Here is a 27,166-nt window from a genome sequence, read left to right on the forward strand (position 1 = left end):
AATACAGCTGATGTGCACTCAGAGGAGTTTATTTTGCACATGTTAAAACAGAGGATGGTAGTTTGGCTGACCTCTCTCCACATTGTGCCAGTGTTTTATACGGGAGAGGTGCTGGCTGCCATGGAAACCATGTGAGCGAGCGCTGTGATTGGTGCTGAGCCCGGGATCGTCCGTTGTTGCCCGCTCAGAGAAGTGCTGAGTGGACCGTCCTGTTGAAACACCACCCCCCTCTCGTCGCCCCATGGAGCCGCTGCACTTCCTATTGTCCCTGCAGATTTTGTTTTTTTCCATCCTGGTTGAACTTTCTAGCGTGACACTAATAAGTCCATTAGCATCATATATGTGGCTTAGCAGGGCGCAGGGGGCATAGCCTAACAAATGTGCGGAGTCAATTGGTAAGAAACACTTTCTGTTTTATTCATTATTAAGATGCTGGGATTAACTTGTGCTGTTTATCCTTAGACATGGAGTGCTTATGTATGATTTATTGATCGAGATCTGAACTCGCTCTGCTTGGCTTAAATGATTTTATTTCTCTTTATTGGACTAAATGTTTTGAGTTGGGCGGATTTATACTGTATTTCCTATTGTTATTGTTGTCTTGTAGTCTTTAAAGTAATTTCTTATTAATATTAGTATTATTAAGGATGTTTTGGTGTTAAATTCAGTGCACAAAATTGGTTTTATATATAAGAGTCTCCTTTAATGCTTTATTCAAATCCATTGACACCAAAAGTGAAAATGTCGCATTATCATTCAGCATATTTACCTGAAATCTATTTATTCTGACCTAATATATCATACTAAATAGGTATTTTTTAAATTATTAAATACTGAAAGGGTAAACCTAGATAATTGAATCAATGTGGTAAAATATAAAGACTTAAACTAGCAATTAATTGATATTTCAGGGACAAACTGTGATACTAAATTTCCTTGATGAGATTATTTGACATTAAAAAACGATAATTTTGTAATTAATGGTAAGCACATATGTTGTCTTTTAACCCAGATAAGTCTGTTTTATAATCTTATGGCTGATATAGACTGACATTTAAGCAGTTGTTTTACATTTAAAAGTCATTATTTTTCAAGATTGCTACGATTATTGGAAAATAAAACCTACTTCATATACTCAACTTCAAAAATGTCAAGTTTAATCCAATGTTGGAATTGCCATTTCTATGTAAGTGAAAATTGTATGCTCAGCATTTATTTCAGTCTAAATTTCTTCAAAGAAAGCCAATATTTGGTACACAGATAAATAACGTAGGCCTCTTTGTATTGGCAAGACAAAAGGAAGCCAAAAAAATGCAGACCAGAAGCATCTCAGTCCCAAAATACCTCAACAACTCAAGCTAAAAGTCAAGATATTGTTAATATTTGGAGACCAGATGACTTATTGCTGAAGTGATCTAAAAAAAAATGGACTATTATAAGGATGAATCCAATTCCGGAAGAAAACGTGTCAGCTGTGAAGTAAACATCCACTTTTAGACATCTTTTTTGATGATTTTGCGGTAAAATCTGTGGAGTTTATGGCCAGTCGAAGCTTAAATGTTGACTAAACCAATTGGCAATAAAAGATTCATATTCAGTATTTGTGAAAATCTGCAGAGCTTTCAGTGAGGATCAAGATAGGTTGTGAAGTTTATCTCTAAAACATTGGCTAATGTGTTTTTTGAGGATTTTACTGTGAAATCTGTGGAATTTATGGCCAGTCGAAGCTAAAATTATTGAATAAAAATGGCGAGAAATGATTCAGATTCAGTATTTGTGGAAATCTGCAGCGCTTTCAGTGAAAATCGAGATAAATTGGGAGTGCTACTTCATGTACTCTACTTCAAAAATTGTATGCTAAGCATTTATTTCAGTCTAAATTTCTTCAAAGAAAGCCAATATTTGGTACACAGATAACTAACGTAGGCCTCTTTGTATTGGCAAGACAAAAGGAAGGCAAAAAAATGCAGACCAGAAGCATCTCAGCCCCAAAATACCTCAACAACTCAAGCTAAACGTCAAGATATTGTTAATATTTAAGATATGCCATGACTTATCGCTGAAGTGATCTAAAAAAAAAACAATGGACTATTATAAGGATGAATCCAATTCCGGAAGAAAACGTCATCTGTGGAGTAGATATTCAATTTTGTACATCTTGATTAAAAACAAAGCTCAAACCAAAGAGTATGAAAGAGTAAACACACAACTCCTGTAGGAGATATTTTAAAGGCAAGCTCCTGAGAGATAGAATTGGACGAGGAAAAAGAAAAACAACAAGGCCTCAAAGCAAACAATGTTGATTTAACATGGAGCCCCTCTGAGGGAACAACAATGGCTTCAGCGTGGACGTAGCATCCAAACGTTGCTAGATCTCTCTCTGGCCTGTCGGGTCGCGCTCGACCAGCAAAAGCTGAAACAATTGAAGGTTTTTTTTATTTTCCATCGAGCTCAGCAGTCAGATGTGCGAGACATGTATATAAAAGCTGGGGCAGTTATACTGCCAGCCTTCATCTGAAAGTCCTATTATGTGACCGTGTGGTGTGTGTGAACGCGGACGCTAGCATTATTGCTATGGGGCTTCGGTGAGGAGTGTTACTGGTTGAGGTACTGTGTTCTGCTGTTCGGTGGAAACGCTTCACTTTATCAGGACGCAAGTTTCCGGCTTACTTGTGTTGTCCATTAATTAGAATCAGTGGAATTTATGGCCAGAAGATGAAGTTTTAATTAAAAATTGGTAGGAATAGATATAGATTAGCTATTTGTGGAAATCTGCAGAGATTTGAGTCAAGAGTGAGATAGATTGGGGAATTGCTTTTAGAAAAATGGCTAATGCCTTTTTTTTGGATGATTTTTCTTGAAAATCTGTAGAATTTATGGCCAGTCAAAGCTAACGCTAAATAAACCAATTGGCCGGAAAAGATTCAGATTCAGTATTTGTGCAACTCTGCAGGGATTTATCCCTATAAATAATGGCTAATGTGTGCTTTTTAGGTTTTTTAAAATCTTTTTTAAGGTTTTGCTGTCAAATCTGTGGAGTTTATGGCCAGTCGAAGTTAAAATGTTGACCAAACCAATTGGCGATAAAAGATTCAGATTCAGTATTTGTGAAAATCTGAATTGAATAAAAAGAAAATGTGGAAAATTATTCAGATTCCGTATTTGTGGAAATCTGCAGAGCTTAATTGAAAATCTAGATAAAGTTTGTCTCAATGACAAATGGCTAATGTGTTTGCTCATGATTTTGTTGTGAAATCTGTGGAATTTACGGCCAGTCGAAGCTAAACTGGTGACTAAACCAATTGGCGATTCAGTATTTGTGAAAATCTGCAGAGCTTTCATTGAAAATAGAGATAAATTGGGAAGTTTATCTCTATGACAATTGGCTAATGTGTTTGCTGATGATTTTGCTGTAAAATCTGTGGAATTTATATGCAGTCGAAGCTAAAAAAAATTTAATAAACCAATTGGCCGGAAACGATTCAGATTCAGTATTTGTGGAAATCTGCAGAGATTGGGAAGTTTATCTCAATCACAAATGTCTGTTTTTTGATGATTTTGCTGTAAAATCTGTGGAATTTATAAGTGGTCAAAGCTAAAATTTCTAATTAAAAAAATGGCGGGAAATGATTCAGATACAGTATTTGTGGAAATCTGCAGAGCTTTCTCAAAAACAGTTTTTTATCTCAAAAACAATTGGCTAATGTGTGTTTTTTTGATGATTTTGCTGTAAAATCTGTAGAATTTATGGCCAGTCGAAGCTAAAATTTGTAATAAAAAATGGCGGGAAAAGATTCAGATTCAGTATTTGTGAAAATGTAGATAGAATGTGAAGTTTATCTCAATGACAAATGAGCTAATGTGCTTTTTGATGATTTTGCTATAAAATCTGTAGAATTTATATGCAGTCGAAGCTCAAAACTAAACCAATTAGAGATAAAAGATTCAGATCCAGTATTTGTGGAAATCTGCAGAGCTTGGGAGGTTTATCTCAATGACAAATGTCTAATGTGTGTGTTTGTTTTTTTCTCTATGATTTTGCTGTAAAATCTGTGGAGTTTATGGCCAGTCAAAGCTATATTTTTGACTAAACCAATTGGCGATAAAAGATTCAGATTCAGTACTTGGGGAAATCTGCAGAGCTTTTAGTGAAAATCTAGTTGGATTGTGAAGTTTATGTCAAAAGCAAATGGCTATTGTGTTTTTTTTATGTTTGTACTGTCAAATCTGTGGAATTTACGGCCAGTCGAAGCTAAAATTTTGACTAATGAATATGAAAAATCAGATTCAGTATTTGTGGAAATCTGCAGAGTTTTTAGTGAACATTGGGATGGATTGGAAAGTTTATCTCAATGACGATTGGCTGATGTGTTTGATGATGATTTTGCTGTAAAATCTGTATAATTTATAAGTGGTTGAAGCTAAAATGTTGAATCAACCAATTGGTGGAAACGATTCAGTTTCAGTATTTGTGGAAATCTGCAGAGATGGGGAAGCTTATCTCAATCACAAATGTTTAATGTGTGTGGTTTTTTTTTTAATGATGATTTTGCTGTTAAATCTGTGGAGTTTATGGCCAGTCGAAGCTATAATTTTAACTAAACCAATTGCGTATAAAAGATTCAGATTCAGTATTTGTGGAAATCTGCAGAGCTTTCAGTGAAAATCGTGATAGAATATGGAGTTTGACAATTGGCTAATGTGTTTTTCTTTCATGATTTCGCTGTAAAATCTGTACAATTTATGGCCGGTCAAAGCTAAAACTATTGACTAATGAATATGATAAACGATTCAGATTCAGTATTTGTGGAAATCTGAGGAGTTTTCAATGTAAATCGAGATAGAATGTAAAGTTTATCTGAAAAACAATTGGCTAATGTGTTTGCAGATGATTTTGCTATAAAATCTGTACAATTTATGGCCAGTCGAAGCAAAAATGTTGAATAAACCAATTGGTAAAAACATATTCAAATTCAGTATGTGGAAATCTGCAGAGATTGGGAAGTTTATCTCATTGACAAATGTCTAATGTGTTTTTTAATGGTTTTGCTGTAAAATCTGTAGAATTTATAAGCAGTCGAAGCTAAAATTTTGACTAACGCATATGATGAATGACTCAGATTCAGTATCTGTGGAAATCTGAGGAGTTTTCAGTGAAGATCGAGATAGATTGAGAAGTTGGCAAATAGCAAACGTGCTTGCAGATGATTTTTCTGTAAAATCTGTAGAATTATAACCAGGTGAAGAAAAGCCTATAGAGGCAATGTGTTGAACACAGTAAATGATTCAAATTAGATTTTGGTAGAAATTGGTAGAGATTTCAGTGCAGAGAATGAGTAATATTAAAATGGCCAGTGGCGGTTCTAGTTTGGCACCCTGGGCGAAACCACCCCAAACATACCCCCTCCCTGTCCCCCAAGAAATAAAGACACAATGTGCTTGACTTTATATATATTTTAAATATTTGCATATATATTTTAATTATATACATTTAAAATAATAATTATAAATACATTTAAAAATATTTATTTACTTTCAAATAATATAACAACTTGTTTAATATTATTATTATTATAATTATATATTATTGAATAGCCCCTAACATCTTTATTCTGGGATAACCCAACACAATCTCACGGCAATTCGTAACTTTCTCATTTAGTGGTTAATTCGTATGAATTCGTACGAACTAATTCGTACCATTTAGTACGATTTGCTCATCCCCCAATGATGGTTGGGTTTAGGGGTGGGGTTAGATGCCATGCCTTCTTTTAAAATCGTACAATTTTGTACGACTGAACTCGTACGAATTAGCCACTAAACTGGCAAAACGTAAAATACTTGTTTTCTCGTGAGATCAGGCTGGATAACCACTCTAAATGAATACACTTGCATAAAGTAAATCTTATCTCAAAGCTTTGTGTGTGAATGTTTGTGTGGATGTTTCCCAGAAGGGCATCCGCTGCGTGAAAAAAAACTTGCTGGATAAGTTGGCGGTTCATTCCGCTGTGGCGACCCCGGGTTAATAAAGGGACTAAGCTGACAAGAAAATTAATGAATGAGGATGGAAAAATATGCTTTACGCCACTGTGCATGGTCTAACAGGGTTGTGCTGATTCTCTGAATGTGTTCTGGGTGTGTTTATGAGCAGAACCTGCATTAAACCAATCAATCTCGTCTCGCATTCCCTTTAAGAGTCAGTTGCGTCAGGTGCATTCATTATTTACATGACGACTTTGTAAGTGTAAAAACTGAACGCTTCACTAGCGAGAACACAGTTAAACAGAGCATCTGCAGCACGAGGATAAAGAACGAGCCTCCTCCATTCAGCCTCTTTACTTTAGTTATGTTTATAAATGTGTACAGTGGGGAGTATACAGTATTAAGTAATCTGGTGATGGGACTACATTGAAAAAATGTTAATTAATAACTTTATACAGGGAGAAATACACACTTGGGTGTGTTCAGTAAGTTACAGCACATTCAGTTCAGTGCTGTTTAATTTCATTGTGTTAATACATTTGGTATGCGCCAATTATCTGATCTTTGTGTTTTGGTGTAGGTGAATGTAGGGGGCTGTAGCTCCCCTATATTTCTACTCAGCCCCCTTAAAACTTTTGCGATTAGCTCATCAACTGTACACTTAGGGTGCTTTCACACCTGCCTTATTTAGTTGGATTGAATCGCACTAGAGTTTGTTTCCCCTTTTGGTAGGGTTGGTTTGGGCAGGTGAGAATGCAGCAATCGTACTCGAGTGCGCACCAAAAGCGGACCAAATAAGCGTACCGAGACCTGCTTGAAGAGGTGGTCTCAGTACGCTTTCAAATGAACCCTGGAGCGGTTCGTTTGTGGTGAGAAAATGATCTGTACTAAAACAGACCCAACCGCAAACAGTACTGCGCCTTTTGGACTAATCCAGCTGCCATAGGCCGATGCGCTGTGCATTATGGGATATGGAGGAAAATATTAGTTGACAGCGGTTTACCAACAGAGAGAGAGAGAGAGAGGGAAAAACATTACCTGATGGATCGTTGGTAATATTTCCGCAAGATGAGCATGTCGCTGTTTAGCTAAATTAACTCACGCCTCCTCCTGAAGTGACGAGCGATGCATTAAACACTGTTTTCCAGCCGCGGCCGCGCTTCATTCTTCAAATGTATAGTTTGTCTAAAGCAGGCGCACAATAAGTCAGCGCAGTCGTCCCTCCAGAGTAAAATCGACATTTTGTGTCTGCCGGTTTTGTTTACCTGCGGGAGTTCACTGGCATTTTCCCGCACGTGAATTCTGACCAATCAATAAGCAGTTTGGGAACTATGTTCAACAACATCTGGCCAATGAGAGATGTGGATTTTGTCAGATGACTGCATTTTGGTTCGTTTCAACTGGTTCGGACCAAAGCCAGCAGTGTGGTGTGAAAACGACCCAAAGACGGCAGAAGATGCAACAATGCATCATTTATTGCGCTTGGTGCGGACCAAATGAAGCCAACTACAGATGTGAAAGCACCCTAAATTATCTTCTCAGTCCCCTTTAAATTTGTTATGAAAATGGCAGCAGAATTCGGCTTTGTTTTTCACTTGATCGTTAAACCACATCTGTGGACATTGAGATGGCGAGGTGTGTGTCTATTGATAAATTGTTACACTATCTGCTTATTTGCAGTTCTGTGATATTGATAACCTTGTATCACCTGTATCTCAGTGTGTGAGGAGCAGTCGGGTTTTCTCGGCGTTCACCTCATCGGCACAGCTGTGTCCTCCAGCAGAAAATGCAACTCTTAATGAACATTTCGCTATCTTTATTTTAAAATGAACCACCAATATTAAACACTTTACAGTCCGTGTGGCATTAACCATACCGTACAGTCTTGCACAGAAAGGATTGAACACAGTGACAGAAGCACTCAGAGAATGTACTCCAATACAAACGTCACTGACAGAGATAGAAACATCAAGTGTTGTCCAATATTAAAACAATACTTCTTATTTATTATTATCATTCAGATCGTGAGATATGTGAATTAGGCTGTAAACTGACACGTGAACAGTCACAATATTCACATGTTTTGGAACTGAAATGTTTATTAATCCCTCTATCAAGATCCATTTTTTATACTATATTCATGTTTTTAGAAATTTATTATATATCATATAGATGCATAATTCATTTTAAATATTTTTATTTGAGAACTCAAACCTACATACCCCTCAGTAAATGTGCAGTTGCGCCCCTCCTAGCCACTAGACATTTCTGACAGGGTGTTTGAGTGTCATCGAGTGTCAAAATATTGTGGGACTGCTTAAACATGAATAACTGGTTATGAATATATTAAAACATCTGCTTGTTTGTTGTAAAAATTCACTGACAAAATATACTAATTTGTGGATCTCCTTATTTCCGGGTTCAGCAATACTGCCGTTGTGGCTGGTGTATTCTGGGAAATTTTCTTAGCCCTTGGTTTCTAGTGTGGTCCTGGAAAATCTCCAATCAAAGGGGTATTCACCCCTTCTGCTTAGCCTTACACCTTCAAGTTAAAGACAATTGGGACACCACTACCCCTTGGCGTGAACAAAACAAGGGGTAAGGGGAAGGGCTAAGGGGTAGGATTTAATAATAATAATATTTCCTTACATTTATACAGCGCTTTTCTGGGCACTCAAAGCGCTTTACACAAAGGGGGGAATCTCCTCATCCACCACCAGTGTGCAGCATCCACCTGGATGACGTGCCAGACCACACACCAGCTGATTGGTGGGGAGGAGACGGAGAGATGAAGCCAGTTATGATATGGGGATGGTTAGGAGGTCATTATGGACCGAGGCCAGTGGGCAGATATGGCCAGAATGCCGGGGTTAAACCCCTACACTTTTCGAAGGACATCCTGGGATTTTTAACCACCACAGAGAGTCGGGAGCTCGGTCTAAAAAAAAGAAATTAACTGACCCAGCCGAGGCTCGAACCAGTGACCTCCTTGCTGTGAGGCGACAGCACTACCTACTGCACCACTGCGTCATCCACTTTGACTTTTTTCTTCAACTAAAAAACAAAACAGAACGAGATTTTCTGAAGAATGTTAGGAAAAGCAGCCATTCAAAAATACTGTGGCAATCTTTTTTCCCAGCATCCTTCAGTATATCTCAAGAAACTCAAACATGTTTGAAACAGCCTGACCTCACGATGAAACGTAAGTATTTTACGTTTCGTCAGTGGCTAACTCATACGAGTTGAGTCCTACGATAATGTACGATTTTAAAAAGGAGGCGTGGCCCCCAACCCCACCCCTAACCCCGGCCGTCATTTTGTGATGAGCAAAACGTACTAGATTGTACAAATTAGATCGTTCGAATTCATACGAATTAACCACTAAATCAAAAAGTTACGAATTGTCATGAGATTGCGTTGGTTTGACACAAGTGGAGGATCAATAAAGATCATTTTTGGGGGTGAACTGTCCTTTTAAATCTCCATTCAACACAATTAAACCCGACTTAAAATCCTATCTTAAAAAATTAATAAGTGTTTAGCACTGTCGCCTTACGTCCCATTCACACAGGACTTCAGCATCAACGCTTGACTGAAGGCGTGTCTGAAGTTGAAGCTAAAGCGATCGTCATAGCAGCGTCAGCCAATGGAATTCAGTCAGCAATAGGCCACTGTCTAGCTGGTGTATTTGCATACAGCGATCTGATTGGCTGACGCTTGAAAAGTTGAGCTAGTCCCAACTTCTGCCGCGAGCAACGCCTCTGAAGCGACACCGACGGATCCACAATGCAGTTCGACAACGCCTGACGTCACCCATTCAAAGTGAATGAGAAGCATTGACGCTGAAGCCCCGTGTGAATGGGGTGTTACAGCAGGAACATCGCTGGTTTGAGTCCTGGCTGGATGAGTTGGCATTTCTGTGTGGAGTTTGCATGTTCTCCCTGTGTTGGCGTGGGTTTCCTCTGGGTGCTCTGGTTTCCCCCACAGTCCAAACACATGTGCTATAGAGGAATTGATGAACTAAATTGGCCTTCACGAGTGCACACTTAGCTGATGATCCATCCTGAGCCCAGGGCTCCCTCCCATTGGTAGAGCGAGAGGGGAGCTTGAGCTCGGTGGATCTCAGAACTCCCCGGCTGCAGTAGCTAAGGGAACATGTGAGAAGAAGGGAGCATTGTTTATGTTATGCATTGTGTATATCTTTGGATGGTGGGAGGAATCTGGAGAACCCGGGGAAAACCCAAGCGGAACATACAAACTCCTCACAGAAACACCCACTGGCCTGGCAGGATCAGGGCCGCCAGTGTTCTTGCTGTGGGGATAACAGTGCTAACCACTGGGCCGCCATGCCAGCCGATCTATGGTAAATTAGGAGAATGGGGAGGAAGGTTTATTGAAGGGTTTTGCTGTATTCCTACAGGTTTCCCAAGGGGACGCTACTGAGAAGCTGGCTCACCAAGTCCCGACCCAGACTGCTGCTGCTCATCGCGGGCTTGAAGAGGCCTCAGGTCACCCTCATGCGGAGGAAAAGGATGAAACGCACGAAAGTAGCAAAGGCCACGTAAGCGGTAAATATGGTTATTGCTGCATGTCAGAGTGACCTCTCACACTCAAACCCCCGACACTCCAATCCGTCCTCTGAAATGCTTATAGAGCCATTTTGTTGAATGTTGATTGCATGTCTCGGAAAGGAATGAAATTGCATGAAATGAAGAATGGAAATGCAGTCCAGACCTTATAAATGATATATTTGAACAGATTCAATTCAGTTCACCATTATTTGTAGAGCGCTTTTACAATGTAGATTGTGTCAAAGCAGCTTCACATAGAAGATCATAGCGAATGTAAACAGTGCAGTTCAGTTTTCAGAGTTTAAGTTCAGTTCAGTTTAGCTCAGTTCAGTGTGGTTTAAAAATCACTACTGAGAGTCCGAACACTGAAGAGCAAATCCATGGATGCGCAGCTCTATAGATCCCGAACCATGCAGGCCGGTGGAAACAGCGGCAAGGAAATAACTTCAACTGGTGAAAGTGAAGAATTAAAAAACCTCAAAAGAAACCAGGCTAAGTTGGGGACGACCAATTCTCCACTGGCCAAACGTCTTATGCAGAGCTGCAGTTTAAGTGCAGGAGGATGGAGAATGCTGGAGCTCAGCAAAGACTCAAGAATCAGTCTCAAGCTCTTCACTCCTCCATGACCACCACAGCAGCTGCTCAGGATACGGCCTGGTCCAGGATTATGGAAACCTTGGGATCATCTCATCGCTGGTCTTGGATTGAATCAGTGGCCCTGCATAGTCTGAGGGCCTCGGGATGATTATCCCCAGGTGGAAATAGAGAATATGTACATGTATCATACCGCTAAGTGATGCACTGAGTGTGTGCTTTACTAAACAGACAGGTCTTTAATCTAGTTTGGAATTAAGAGAGTGTGTCTGAGCCTCGGACATTATCAGGAAGGCTATTCTAGAGTTTGGGAGCCATAAATGACAAGGCTCGACCTCCTTTAGTGGACTTTGCTATTCTAGGTACTACCAGAAGCCCTGAGTTTTGAGATCTTAAAGAGCGGGTTGGATTGTAGCAAGACAGAAGGTTGGTTAGATAAACAGGAGCTCGATTATTTAAAGCTTTATAGGTAAGAAGCAATATTTTAAAATCAATATGAAACTGAACAGGCAGCCAGTGTAAGGAGGATAAATATGGGGTGATATGATCATATTTTCTAGACCTGCTAAGAACTCTGGCTGCTGCATTTTGTACTAATTGAAGTTTGTTAATAGAGGATGCTGGGCAGCCAGCAAACAGAGCATTACAGTAATCCAGCATAGAGCTCATAAAAGCATGGACTAGCTTTTCTGTAATCATGCATTCTTGATAGCTTTTCCTCTTGAAAAGAGAAGATATTTTGAAAAAATGTTAGTAACCTGTAACTAAAAATGAAGTATAATTTTCTAAATGCTCAACCGTTCAATCCTTTAACTATAATTTATGGAAAACTTTAACCTTTCAATCAATTTAGCCGTCCCATACTTGCAATTGTGGATAATAATGTCACTATTTACCTTAGTTTATAATCTTTTAAATGCTGGTTAACCCTATGTGTGGTATTGGGGATGTTTTCATGCACTACGGGCTGATTTTTAAAGCATAATTAGGCCACAACTTTCTCTGTGTTTCAGCAAATGAGATCAAAAATCAATGAAAACCGTATTTTGACACATATTTTGGGAAAATGTTTGGATTTTTTTGAAAACTCAGTACATTCAAATTGACTCCCCTTTCATTATGTTGGGGGCTTTTTTTGCCCCATGGATTTCCATTACGATGGCATTTTCTGATTGCAAACCCCCAAGCAGAACTCTTACGCACGTCTTCTTGTGTTTCAGAACTTGCAGTCGAATGCCGCACTTTACTTGAGTCTACAAAACCGAAGAAATCTCCGTCTGCCGTCGACATGAACGCAGAAAACCATCACACAGAAACACCGGCTTTCCCATCGCTGCCAAACACACGAACTAAACGCCAAAGCAGAAGCAGGAGCGAGTCTGTGGTGAAAATGAGGGATCTTCCACAAAGATCCAGACCCCCCGACTGAGACCTCGCACCCACAGACATTTGTTCATCTTTCTCTCTCTCTCTAAAAAAGAAAAACACCTCTGTCATGCTTCGGCTCTCAGCGTGTGACAGCACATTATTACTCTTTTGGTTGACAGTGCTTTCCTTTCCTGTGTTTTCTGATCAGGATTTCAGGGATTTTTATTCTTTTAGATTCCCAATGATGTGTGTGTGGGTGGAAAATATAGAAAAACTGAAATAAAAACAACAACGTGTATAATCACCATGAGCTAGTAGGCTAACTAGCGTGCCGGTGGGGTTTTCATACTGTTGATACTGCCGTTACCGTGTCCTGATAAGAAGTAAACCAATCCATTTAAATGTCGGTACCTAACGAAGAAAAAACACTACTAATAACGATGACATTATCATTCAACCAGGAAAAACAAACTATGATAGGATTATTATTTTATTTTATTGAATTGTGTTGCTGATTGGTTGTTTACAGTAGACGTTCACGCAGTTACTGACGAACATTTGAGTAAAACACCGCACTAATTGTCAGGTGAATCTCATAAAGCAAGTCCGACTCATGAAAACACCCCAAAACTAAAGTAAACTGAATAGAATGAGCACTATGTTATTAACGAGTACACTACTAAACAACACCATGTATATGGGCTGCATTTAAACTAATTCAATGTAGTAATTCTAATCAATGTCGTTTAAATTCAGCCCAAATAAATTCAAGAGTTCGCATTCAGCTGATGATTGATTATAAAGCTTGTCTGGCATGCTGTCCCGGGAGGATATTAGATACTAGAGCTCGGGGCTCCCTCTCGTTTGCAGGGCGAGAGGGGAGTTTAAGCTCAGGTAGATCTGGAGAACTCCCCTGCTGTAGTAGCTCATGAACAGGTAGCGATTGCTTTTAAGAGATAACTACTGACTAGGAGCATGTCTATGTGCTGATTTGGATTAGTTAATTGACTTAAGCTGCATGTTTTTGGATGGTGGGAGGAAACCCAGGGGGAAACCCACATGAGCACGGGGAGAACGTGTAAACAGAAACGTCAACTGGCTTGGTAAGGACTAGAACCAGTGACGTTCTTGCTGTGAGGCAAACCACTAGGCCACCCATCTATGAAAGGAGGAGAGGGAGGGGTGGAAGGGGGGATTCTTCAAAACGAAGATGTCAGTGATATGAAGCTGAGGGTATTTATAGTGGCTTAGGAATCATCTGATTGGTCAATCATAAATTGGAGAATGCGGGACCGGCTGTGATCAATCATAAGCATGTGATCCTCTCCAAATTAGTTTATAAATAAACTTCAGCACGTTAACAGGATAACGATAGATCAGAAAGGTGGATATGCACATCGAGGCGCAGGAATCTAGATGATTTACATTGTGTTCATAACGAAGATTCATTCACAAACGAATCACTCCCTTCGTAAGAACTGGAAGTGAAAGGAGGAGATGTGTTTCAGCACAGGGATTAGACCAAATTTAACAGGGAGGGAGGATAATACATTCACATGCACACAAACACTCGCTCTTTGTCGGCAATCTTTGCATAATGTAGGCCACACTTTTGATCTCTTAAACAGTTTGTGCTAAATCTATGCTGTGCTTTAAATCGTGTACACATTACAGCCTCACATTTGACAAGATCTGGGCGAGTGGGCGTAACCGCTGTGAACTTTTGATTTTCAAGACAGCCTCGCCGCAGCCAATCACCAGCTTTTGATTCGGGCACGTTAAGGATGCTGGAGGTTTTCTAGCTCACTGATGTTGATAAGATTATACCCTCAGGTATCGAAATTTGGTACCGAACGAAAATTATTTTTTCGATACTCATTAGAATCGAAATTATTCGATCGATGCTTAAAAAGTATCGAACTCGATACCCAGCCCTGCATACAGTTGAAGTCAGAATTATTATTAATTATTATTATTATCCTTTGAATTTTTTTCTTCTTTTTGAAATATTTTCCAAATTATGTTTATTAGAGCAAGGAAATGTTCACAGTATGTCTGATAATATTTTTTCTTCTGGAGAAAGTCTTATTTGTTTTATTTCGGCCAGAATAAAAGCAGTTTTTAATTTTTTATACACCATTTTAGGGACAAAATTATTAGCACCTTTAAGCTATAGTTTCCTTCGATAGTCCAACAAGTTAGAACAAACCATTGCCACATAATAACTTGCCTAATTACCCTAACCTGCCTAGTTAACCTAGTGAAGCAGGAAGTGTCTTGAAGAATATCTAGTCTAATATTATTTACTGTCATCATGACAAAGAGAAAATAAATCAGTTATTAGAGATGAGTTATTAAAACTGTTATGATAAGAAATGTGTTAAAAAAATCTGCTCTCCGTTAAACAGAAATTAGGGAAAAAATAAATAATTCAGGGGGGCTAATAATTCTGACTTTAACTGCATATGTGTATATATCTCTGGCTGCAGATGGCCAGTCTGCCACTGCTCCTTGGTTCCACATTCAATTTCAAAGGAGCGCTACCCTGTACCAAAATGGCGGCTCTATTGACACATTCCTTCCAATACACAACAACAGCAGCATAGGCGACATCTAATGTGAATATCTATGCACAGCATCCTCATATTCGTAGATTAAATACAACAAACTTGAGCACACAGATAAAAAATTGAATACCTTTTAAAATAGCATTTAAGACTTAAATTAAGCACGTCAATTTCTCTCAAATGACTTTTAATACTTAAGCGCCCGCAGACACCCTGTAATAGAGCGCAAAACCATTGCAGAAATCCTTTCGTGATGTTTTGTCAGATATCACATCATCAAATGATTGAATCTTCTTCTGAGTTTGGGGTGTACAATGACTGGCTTCATGAGCTTCACCAATCTGCTCTTGCTTCTAGCAACACGTGTCAAAATATCGGCTCGCACAGTGTGAAACTTTCTCATTTACCTTCTCTTTTGAGCAATTTTTTGTCTTTTGTGTTCATATTTTGTCTCGTATCTTTAGCCACCGTGTCAAAGGCAGACGCATAGACTGTGTGTGGAAGATCGCATTTATTTCCAGAGGATTTTAAGGTTCTTTTCAGTACTTCTTTGAATAAACAAGGTAACACTTTAGATTAAGTCGTCCCATTTGTCTTTTGTTATACACATAATTAAGCAGCAATTACACATTTATAAAATGAGAACAGCATCAAACCACTGATATCAGCTCGTACATACATTTGCATAGCAAATTAATCAATTAATAACACAATCATCTTAAACGAAGAACTTAATATAAAGTGTGACCAACGCATGCCAGTTTATGAATTCACTTCAGATCATAGGTGTCAAAGTCAGGTCCTGCAGCTCTGCAGTTTTGCTCCAAACCTAATCAAACACAACTAACCAAGGTGTTCAAGACTCTTTAGAACATAGACTGATTTCACGCGGCCGCCATTTAACACAGCGAAATCGAGGTGGGATGAAACCTGGAAGTATCGCTTGGAGTCACATTGAAACACAGGAATTGCCGGCAGCTAGCTCTCTGCAACTCTCACATGGTCGCCCGCTGAAGCTAAGCAGGGCTGCGCCCGGTCAGTACCTGGATGGGAGACCACATGGGACAGCTAGGTTGCTGCCGGAAGTGGTGTTAGTGAGGCCAGCAGGGGGCGCCCAACCTGTGTGGGTCCTAATGCCCCAGTATAGTGACGGGGACTGTATACTGCTTAGTAAGCACCGTCTTTCGGATGCGACGTTAAACTGAGGTCTTGACTCTCTGTGGTCGTTGAAATTTCCAGGATGTCCTTTGAAGAGAGTATGGGTTTAACCCCGGCTCATTCTGAAAACGTAGTCCAGTGGACGTTTCTGGAGACAGCACAATACGTCCCGGGAGGTGTTTTTTTTTGCAGTTTTTGTGTTGGGGAATCTGCGAGAGGCCGCTGTGTGTGCTTTTTCCCATGTCTCTCGTGAGTGCCGTTCGCGCACGTGCTGTTCTCTTGTAAACCCACCAGAGGCCGCTGTCGAACGACCGTCTGTCTGACTGGCTGAATGATTGACAGGGCGACCGGCCAAACCGACTGACCCACCATCCTCCTTCTCTAAACCCAACCAATTTTACCGGATGACCCGCGCGCCTGCTTACTTCCCTAAACCCAACCAACAATTGAGAAAAAGAAAAGCCCTCGCCTGATTTTTACCACATTTTCGGATTTCACCTCATTCTCACCCTGTTATGATTTTGTTCACTTTATTTTTTTGGATTCTGTTTTTGTCTTACCTGTGTTCTGGAACTGCTCTTCCCTGAATTCGAACCCGGTCGTCATCATCAGCTCCTCTCTGCGTCTCAGGTCCACCGACGTACACGACGAGCTAACTGGACAAACCGGTTGCGACGGGAAAGCCCTCCACACGGAGGTAAGCAGTCAGCCGGTATAAGTGTCAAAAGGAGCGGCATCATACCGCCCCGTAGCGTTCACTTAAAAATGAATGCAGCCATACGAACCTCCGGCTACATCATTCACAGTGTCCAGAAACGTCAGCGGAACTACGTTTACAGAATTAGCCTGGGTTGGTTTTATCACTCGCCAGGTTACGTAGGCTGAAGCAGTAAAGCATCCTCACGGTGCCTACCTGCTACCATGAACTAAAGCCTAAAAGGATACTCTTAAAGAGACTATAATGTTGTTTGATGCCTAATCTGCTTTAAATTGTTTAAATTAAACTTACTAAATGATATTAAAGTGATGTTTACACCAAATCTCTGCAGCAGCTGGAGGTTTAGAGTCCACAGCGTGTTGCTGCAATGTTTACAGTGCTGGTCCTATACTTCCGGGTTTCTTCCCACAGCAGCGTCGCTTTCATGCTTTAAAATGGTGGTCGTGTGAAATAAGCGTATTATTTGGATCAGCTGTGTTTAAATAGGGTTGGAGCAAAACTGTGCAGAGCTGCGGCCCTACAGGATCAGACTTTAACACCTATGATTTAGATATAACACTCAAATGCTGTCATCTATTCACAGTTTCTCTGTAGATTGAGTCGCTGCGGTGTTAGTTAGAAATCAGAAATTTAATCAATTTAAAGCTCATACAAGTGTTAAATATGAAACCCATTAAGAAAGATGCAAGGTCATCTCGCAGGATGAAGCAAAGACGAGCGGGCCGGACATAAAGGAACACTTATTAATTTATTTTTTTGAAAGTAGGCTCATTTTACGACTATTTTTAGGGTAAATCACCATTTTTTAATCAATTTAGTTGTTCTCTGGGTATAGCAGGAGCACTTTTAGCTTAGCTTAGCATAGATCATTGAATCGGATTAGACCGTTAGCATCTTGCTAAAAAATGACCAGAGTTTTGATCATTTTACTGTTTAAAGCTCGACTCCTCTGTCGTTACACTGTGTACTCAGACTGACTGAACTTTAAAAGTTGCTAGTTCCTACGCTGAAATGGCTAGAGGAGGGACTATAGTCTCATTCTGAGTATCACTAAACATTACTGAAAACAGCGGAATGATATTACGCAATGCCTAAACAGCTAACTTCAGTCGATTCTTGCACCCATGAAGATATTTGAGAGACAAGACTGATGCTTTACAAAGTAAAATAATCAAAACTCTGGTCGTTTTTGAGCGAGATGCTAACGGTCTAATCCAATTCAATGATTTATGCTAAGCTAAGCTAAAAGTTTAGACCCGGAGATTGACTGAATTGAATGGTAAAACTCTAGTTTGACTCTGTAAAATGAGACTATTTCCACCAAACAGGAAGGGTGTTTAGTTAATCGCTTCTCTTTCAAGTATTACTTGGGAATGTGTTGTACATTGTACAGTGCATGTGGTTAGGTTGCGATTCATACGTGGACACCTGAGGGATGATCCGAGTGCTTTTGGAGGTCATCTGCTGCTGAGCTTCTGCTGGAGGAGTTGATATCTGCTGATCTGCTGCTCAGAGACGGACGGCTGCAGGCCCGAGAGAGCCTCACTGAAGTCTTCGGAACACAGAGTCAGAGAGCTGAGCTCCGAATCAACACCTGCAACACACGCACAGACAGCCACACAAGCACACACACACACGAAAGACAGACAGAAAGAGTCGATGAAAGTAGTGCAGAAACTGTGAAAGACTCCTTTACTCAAGCAGATCAGCGCTTCATTAAAGCTTTTACTTGTCATTACACTAACAAATGACAAGCTAACGTTTATTTATCTCGATCTTCTGAATTTTTCACAAATAAAGGTGCTGAAGATGCTCTTTTTCTGTTGCTTTCTTAATATATTGCACATCCTTATACTAAATTACAACCATAGTTAAGAAAAATGTAGGGAAATTTTGAAGAAAAATGCAATGGTTTCAAGAATGAGAACTTAAAATATGAGTTAACGATGATAAGATGGCGAGACCAGCGATGAAAATAACAGAGTTGAGATTAACAGGGGTGACAATATGAGTTAACAATACCAGAGTTGATGATAACGGAGTTGACGATAACAGAATTGAGGATAACAGAGGCAACAATACGAGTTAACGATAACGGAGTTGACGATAACAAAGTTGACGATAACAGAGTTGACGATAACAAAGTTGACGATAACAGAGTTGACGATAACAAAGTTGACGATAACAGAGATGAAGATAACAGACTTGGATATAACAAAATTGAGGATAACAGAGGCGACAATATGAGTTAAAGTTAACAGAGTTGATGATAACGAAGATGACATTACGAGTTAACAATAACCAAGTTCACAAAAACAGAGATAAAGATAACAGACTTAAATATAACAGAATTGAGGATAACAGAGGCTATAATACGAGTTAACAATAACGGATTTGACGAAAAATTGAGTGGACGATAACGGAGTTGAGGATAACGGAGACGAGAATATGAGTTGACGATAAACGAGTTGACGATAATGTAGTTGACGATAACGGAGTTGACAATAACTGAGTTAGAGTTAACGAAGTTGATGATAACGGAGACGACATTATGAGTTAACGATAACAGTTCTTAATAACAGAGATGAAGATAACAGAGTTGAGGATAACAGAGGCAACAATACGAGTTAACGATAACAGAGTTGACGATTAACGGAGTTGACAATAACAGAGTTGACGTTAACTGAGTTGACGATAACAGAATTGATGATAACAGAGTTGATATTATTCGTTGACTGTATTAGAGTTGACAGTAACAGAGCTGACGATAACAGAGACGAGAATGAGTTAACGATAAGAATTCAGAATAACAAAGATGAAGAAGACAGTTGACAATACCAAAGTTGTCGATAGTAGAGTTGACGATAACAGAGTTGAAGATAGCAGAGTTAAAGATAACAGAGTTGACGATACAAAAGTTGACGATAACAGAGACAATGATATGAGACACGATAACAAGTTGACTATACCCAAGTTAACAATAACAGAGTTGAGGATTGTAGAGTTGACGATACCAGAGATGAAATATCAGAGTTGAAGATCGCAGTGGCGACAATATAATAACAGAGTTGACGGTACACAAGCTGAAGGTAACCAAAGGTCGCTGGTTCGAGCCCCCAGCTAGACCAGTTGGCTTTTCTGTGTGGAGTTTGCATGTTCTCCCTGCGTTTGCGTGGGTTTCCTCCAGGTGCTCCGGTTTCCCCCACAGACCAAACACATGCGGTACAGGTTAATTGAGTAGGCTAAATTGTCCGTAGTGTATGAGTGTGCATAAGTGTGTATGGATGTTTCCCAGTGATGGGTTGCAGCTGGAAGGGCATCCGCTGCGTAAAAAATATGCTTGAATAGTTTGTGGTTCAATCCGTTGTGGTGACTCCAGATTAATAAGGGGACTACGCCAATGAAATGAATGAAATTGATCATTATTATTGTAGCGTTTAATAATAATAATCAAATCTCAGATTCTTGATTTCATTATATTTGACAAAATGTCCCACAGCCCCTAAATATAATTTCAGGTAATTTTATACAATATTAGATGAGCAAAATCTGATTTAGAGCATGTAAATGTCATAATTCATGCCCACAATTTATGCTGACAGACTCCTGAAGCACCACATTTGATGAGCCAGCGCTGCTTATTGCTCTGAGGAGTTGCAGAAACAGTGTTTGTGGCCTTTTCTTTAACGTTTGGCATTTAGCTTGACCTGCTAAGCCACAGTCAGAATGACACTGCATGAGCAGCACACACCTTCAGTAATGCGCGAGATCTTCCTCTTGACTGCGCACATCATGGCGTCTGAGCAGAGGGAGTACAGATCCGCTCCGGTCAGCCGAGGTGGACAGGACTCCACAATATCAGACAAACACACACTCGCATCCACCTTAAACCTGAAACAACACCACAAACACAGAGTCTCTATTAGGGATGCACAAGTACAGATGAAGGCAGAATTATTGGCCCCCCACCTGTATGTTTTTACAATTTCTGTTTATGGAAGAGAAGACATTTCTAAACATAATAGTGTTAATAACTCATCTCTAATAACTGATTTATTTCCTATTTGTCATGATGACAGTAAATAATATTAGACTAGATATTCTTCAAGACACTTCTATACAGCTTAAAGTGACATGTAAAGGCTTCACTAGGGTAATTAGGGTAACTAGGCAGGTTAGGGTAATTAGGCAAGTTATTGTATAACGATGGTTTGTTCTGTAGACTATCCAAAATAGATATAGCTTAAAGGGGCGAATAATATTGACCTTAAAATGGTGTTTAAAAAATTACAAACTGCTTTTATTCTAGCCCAAATAAAACAAATCAGACTTTCTTCAGAAGAACAAACATTATCAGACACACTGTGAACATTTCCTCAATCTGTTCAACATCATGTGGGAAATATTTGACAGAAACATTCTAATATTTTTAACTTAAACTGCAAATATATCGAAAAATCATTGTGATAATAATAGCATATGCCAGTGGTCCCCAACCTTTTTATCACCGCGGACCGGTCAACGGTTGTCAATTTTAAAACGGACCTGGGGCCTCATGTACGAAGACTTGCGTGGAAATCATACTAAAACATTGCGTACGCACAAAGCTGTAAATGTGCGTACGCAGAAAAAAATTCAGATGTATGAAACACTGCGTACGCTGAATCTCACGCATATTCTTTTGTACATCTGAATGAACGTGAAACTGAGCGCAACATGCACGAGCACAAAACCCCTCCCTGCCTCCTCCCCCGTATGAATATGCTAATGACTATGCTAATGGCAAAACCCAACGAAAAAGCAACGGCAAAAGCAAGCAAGAAGAGAAACTCTGAACAGAATGTGAATTGGAGGTGCTCCTTTCGGAGGTAGACCGGAGAAAAGCGGTGTTATTTGCAAGTTTGTTCTCCGGAATTAACAACAAAAGAAAAAAAAATAGAGTGGGAGAGTTTAGCTGATGCGGTTAACACAGTTGGGTCTGAACATCACACTGAGTGCATTAAAAAAAAAAAATAGTCTGGTTTATATCTGTAAAATGTTGCAGCACTCTTAACAGTATCAGTGGCGCGCTCGTAAGACGCATGTGATCATGTTTTGACACGTTCGAGCATGAACTCGGCTCGAATCCAGCGTCTGATGAATTCTTTCTTCTTTTTTCACCGCTACATATCAGATTTTGCCAACTATTTATCACGAGAAAGACAAGTAGGAATCATTAATAAGTCTGTGCATCATATTTTATTTGCACATTTATTGAATGGAAATGTTTCTGATTCACGCATGCAAATTCAGCTTCAGGTGGTGTCTTTATAGCACTGTGTGTGCAGTAGATTGCTCAGATTACATTGGGAAAACAGGCGACCGCTGCAAATTGTGCTTTAATGTTTGGCTGGTCAACTGTATGGTATGGAAACCTTATTTACCTGCTAGATGAACCCGTCTCATACAGCTGCCATTGCAAGGCTCAGACACTTTGTAGAGAGGAATTTAACACAACTGCCTCTAGGAGTCGCCAATGGAAATAAAACAGACACGCACAAAAAATGTGCGTACGGCAGCCATAAAGCTGCCGTGAAGCTGTGCGCATTCCCACATTCAGTTCATTGTTAGTAAATCCAAACGTGAGCGATTCTGAGCGTGAAACCTGGCGTACGCAAAGTTTTTGTGCGTACGCAGCGTTGATACATGAGGCCCCTGGTGTGGGGGGCTGTCTTCACGTGAACACAGCTGCTGCGCTCATGCATCCAGGTCAATAAACCAGGTTATCGCGGTCTGACTATGTTTCAATCAAGGTTTATATGCATCAAATACATAACATCTGTGCCAAACATCTCAACTGACGAACTTATTAACAATAATACAACCGTATAGCCTAATTTAATGTGTGCATTGGCATGTTACAGCCCTAATGAGTATGATTATGTGAAACTCCATATAGATACATATTGCAATGATTTCGGGTACTTATTTAGCGATGCACGCACACATATATGCACAATCCTTAAATGCTCTGCACATTTGGACTCTATTATACCTGTTTTATAACTTTACACTATCAACAACCACCTCTGAGCTGTTCACCTTATTCTCCGCAGACGAGCGGGCACTGCCATTTGAATCTTTTTGGCACGAGACTTCCGGTCTCATTCACTTCCATTCATTTTCAGACATTAAAAACTGCTCGTTTCGCGGTTTGATGTTGCAAACTGATATTTCCTTGTTAAATTATTCTACTTGGTCTGTATAGTCATGCAAACATTTGTTTGTAGAGTAAGCAGTTTGACCGTTTTTTTGCCGTTTATTATTTTATTATATTTTTTTATTATATTTATTATTTAGGCGACTGAATCGGAAGTTCTAAGACAATCGCGAAAACAGGAGCACCTCCGGTCAATATTCTAGCGATCATTCTTCCCGCTCCGTGGTGGATTTTGGCATAGTCCATTTCACGTGAGATGGCGGGGGTGAGTGGAAGAAACCAAGTCCCGGGGGGAGTATTTTCTACAGAAATAATTTATGATTTCTTATGTGGCCCGGTACCAATTGTTCCACGGACTGTTAACGGTCTGCGGCCTGGTGGATGGGGACCACTGGTATATGCAATATCCACATCGCAGAAAAGTGCAGTAAATTAAGTTAAAACAAAAAGCCCATCGTCCCATCAAATATATTGATATAGATCAGGGGTGGCCAACCCTGTTCCTGGAGAGCCACCTTCCTACAGATTTCAGTTGCAACCCATATCAAACACACCTGCCTGTAACTATCACGTGGCGTTCGGGTCCTAATTAATTGGTTCAGGTGTGTTTGATATGGGTAGCAGCTGAAATCTACAGGAACGTGGCTCTCCAGGAACAGGGTTGGCCACACCTGATATAGGTTAAAATATATATTTTTTGTAAAAAAATAAAAATAAAAAAGGTTTTCTAGATTCATCCACCATAATTTTGTGGCTCAAAAATATCTGTTCAGGCACTGGTACCATTTTAAAAGTATCGATTTTGCACCAGTATCAAAATAACCCCAAACGATAGCCAACCCTAAGCTGAATGCTATTGGTTTACAGAGATGGCAGATTATTTTGCTTGTTTTAAGGAAAAACTCATTTAATTTTGGCATATTTAGTCATGGCATACATAGTTATTCACAATAAACTGCGATGAAGGTATTTTTAAATTCCACTCATAATCAAGAACAAAAAAGCGACTGAGTGTGAGGATCTGAAGAGGTGGTGTATAAACTCACTTGCGTAAGATCGCCTTGAGAACCTGCAGCTGCGACTCTCGGTCTTCATTTATACCAACATACACCAGCTTATCAAATCTGCAAATAAAGACAAAAACTGGGGTCAAATCATTTTACATTGTCTTTTAGCATATACAGCGCTCAACATATACGAGTTCACCCCTCACAATTCTCTTATTTACATGAGTATTTTCTATAGGAAGCTTCACAATATTACATTACTGCATATATATATATATATATATATATATTAGTTTAGTCCATGCTGAAGCCAAATCTGGAGCTAATCTGACAAAACAATTCATGATGACGCTCCAAAATGGGTACACCCATAGTTATGTTAGGGGAAAATATTAAATAAAACATTTTAAAAGAGCGAAATTCAAGAGAAACAAAAATCATATCTTGTTAATACGTTTGCAATTTTTTTGCATTGATTTAATTGCATTATCTTTTTATTTCTAAAGATGTTGAATGATTAAAACATTATTTTAATAAACATATCTGTTTAATAAATCTGTTTTGTTCAAATGCACCAACATTACGCTCACCGGCCACTTTATTAGGTACACCTGTCCAACTGCTTGTTGAATCAGCCAATCACATGGCAGCAGCTCAATGCATTTAGGCATGTAGACATGGCCAAGAGGATCTGCTGCTGTTCAAACTGAGCATCAGAATGAGAAAGTCAGGGGATTTAAGTGACTTTGAACGTGGCATGGTTGTTGCTGCCAGACGGGCTGCTCTGAGTATTTCAGAAACTGCTGATCTACTGGGATTTTCATGCACAACCATCTCTAGGGTTTAAAGAGAATGCTCCGACAAAGAGGAAATATCCAGTGAACGGCAGTTCTGTGGGCGCAAATGCACTCAGTGTAAAATGAGTGGATTAAAGACTCTTTAGGGTCAAATAAAAGCTGTGGATCCGCAATCAGCATTTGTTTACCTGCCGGGCCTGAGCAGTGATTGGTCCAGCAGATCTGGACGATTAGTTGCTCCAATCACGAAGACGTCTCCAGACGAATGAAGACCATCCAGCTCTGCTAAAAGCTGCGAGACAACCCTGCAGACAAAACAGCAGTGCTCATTTATTAAGTGCACCTGTGATGAAAGGTCTTTGTAAGCTGTTTAGACAGAACTGTGTGTAGTTATAGTGTGTCCACTGTCATATTAGAGTGATATTAACACAATAAGTCTCTTTATTAAAAATTCCGGATGTTAAAATAGGATCCAAATCCCTGTGACTTTTAGTCTTAGTGCAACGTGACGCAGAAGTGCAATTTACTCCGCCCACCACATTGATTGACATCTGTGTACTAACATGTCTCTATAGTAACGCATATAAACATGTCCACAGGACAGGATTTGCAAAGAAACTGGGATTAACTGTTCTGTCCAGTTAATTTTGGTCCCTTAACAAGTGGGAAGCACACATGCAAACTGCTGTAATTCCTACACTGTTCACCTGATTTGGATGTAAATAGTCTTAAATTAAAGCTGACAGTCTGCAGTTTAAGCACATCTTGTTCGTTTCATTTCAAATCCATGGTGTTGGTGTATAGAGCCAAAATTGTTAGAATCGTGTCGATGTCCCAAGATTTATCGACCTAACTGTATGTACAGCCAGCTCACCTGTCCATCACTCCTCCCGAATCTCCACTGTGTCCTCGATTAGGAGCCAAAGAGTCCAGTTCATCAAAAAAGATGATGCAGGGAGCCGCACTTCTGGCCTTACTGAACACTGACACACACACACACACAGAAATATTAACACGCGCAATGCAATAAACATCGGGATAATCAGTTGAGAGGTCAGAAAGAGGAGGCCAATGTCAAAGGGACTGGTCACTTCATGTGTTTTTCCTGATCTCATTAGATCTACAGCTAAAGGCAGAATTATTAGCCCCCTGTATTTTTGTATTCCCCAGTTTTAATAACTCATTTCTACGAACTGATATCTTTGCGATGATGACAGCACATAATATTAGACTAGATATTCTTCAAGACACTAGTATTCAGCTTGAAGTGACATTTTAAGGCTTCACTAGGGTAATTAGGGTAAAGTTAGGGTAATTAGGCAAGTCATTGTATAACAGTGGTTTGTTCTGGAGACAATCCAACACTAATATTGATTAAAGGACCATCTGTTTGAATTACGATTGGCAACACAGCATGGCGTCTCTCTGAACACTAAGGCTGTTTCTCAATTCCAAGAACGCAGAGAACAGACTTGCGTTCTTGCGGAGAACGGACTTGCCAGGTGTCCTCGGAAGAACGAACTCAGGAGACGGCGAGGGCAGAGAACGCATTCTTTGAGAAATGAGATGCTGCGTTCTTCCTGATGGTCACATGACCTTCACGCGTTTTAAATGGAAATTATTTAAACATTACAGCCTTCATACAACGATTTACTGTTTCCCCCCTCTTCAAAATACATACTTTGCATAAAAACATTATTAATATATTCTGCACAATATAAATAAAACAGATTTTAATGCGAATTTCAGCAAACAAACACCCTTAATGTGTTTATTCCTTTATTAAGATGTTCATGTTAATGTTTACTTTCACCGTTTCATTTAGGGAAACTCCTGAGGTAAATAAGTCATATCTTTGAACTTTAATAATAAATCTAATTAAAATGCTGCGCTTCCCACCTGAAGTCGCAATGACTTCTGGGACTTCCAGAGCGAGTTCGCTGCTCAACTCTGCATCAGTGCGTCCTCAAAATCAAGATCACATCCGGGAAGTTTCACGCGTCCTCCGTACTTGCGTTCTTAAATATTGGAACTGAACTTAGGCAGCTGATGATGAAGTTGCACGAGAACACGATATTGAGAAACGCATATTGAGAAACAGCCTATAACAGGTAAAAAGAGTCTTCGAAGCTATTGAAGGGTTCGGATTTCTACCTTCCAATCCATCTCAGCATGGATCAACTTTCATCCTTTCCTCATCATCAT

The 27,166-nt window shown here is 39.7% G+C and overlaps 1 protein-coding gene and 1 long non-coding RNA gene across 4 annotated transcripts in view; one reads left to right on the plus strand and one right to left on the minus strand.

The window, feature by feature from the left end:
- The first annotated feature begins 249 nt into the window (after positions 1-249).
- On the plus strand, positions 250-12,883 carry si:ch73-197b13.1. Of its 2 annotated transcripts, none has more exon segments than NR_120389.1 (3): positions 250-395; positions 10,403-10,550; positions 12,368-12,883. It is a non-coding gene; the product is annotated as a si:ch73-197b13.1 (long non-coding RNA).
- A 2,695-nt stretch (positions 12,884-15,578) lies between these two features.
- Positions 15,579-27,166, minus strand: part of pex6 (peroxisomal biogenesis factor 6) — a 40,595-nt gene continuing 29,007 nt past the window's right edge. Inside the window, exons 15-20 of one of the 2 annotated variants that reach the window (XR_015522313.1) lie at positions 25,836-25,944; positions 25,150-25,266; positions 24,204-24,281; positions 20,710-20,849; positions 16,628-18,552; positions 15,579-16,098 (exon numbers count right to left, since the gene is read on the minus strand). Coding sequence is in view for 1 of the 2 variants with exons in the window: in XM_087304673.1 (XP_087160799.1) it covers positions 18,416-18,552; positions 20,710-20,849; positions 24,204-24,281; positions 25,150-25,266; positions 25,836-25,944 (581 nt within the window). In the remaining variant the exon portion in view is untranslated. Of the gene's footprint in view, positions 18,553-20,709; positions 20,850-24,203; positions 24,282-25,149; positions 25,267-25,835; positions 25,945-27,166 lie in introns of both variants that reach the window. The other variant, XM_087304673.1, reaches the window with a different exon arrangement.

Source organism: Danio rerio, chromosome 22 (assembly GCF_052040795.2).
Source record: "Danio rerio strain M-AB ecotype USA chromosome 22, GRCz13ab, whole genome shotgun sequence".
NCBI lineage: Eukaryota > Metazoa > Chordata > Actinopteri > Cypriniformes > Danionidae > Danio > Danio rerio.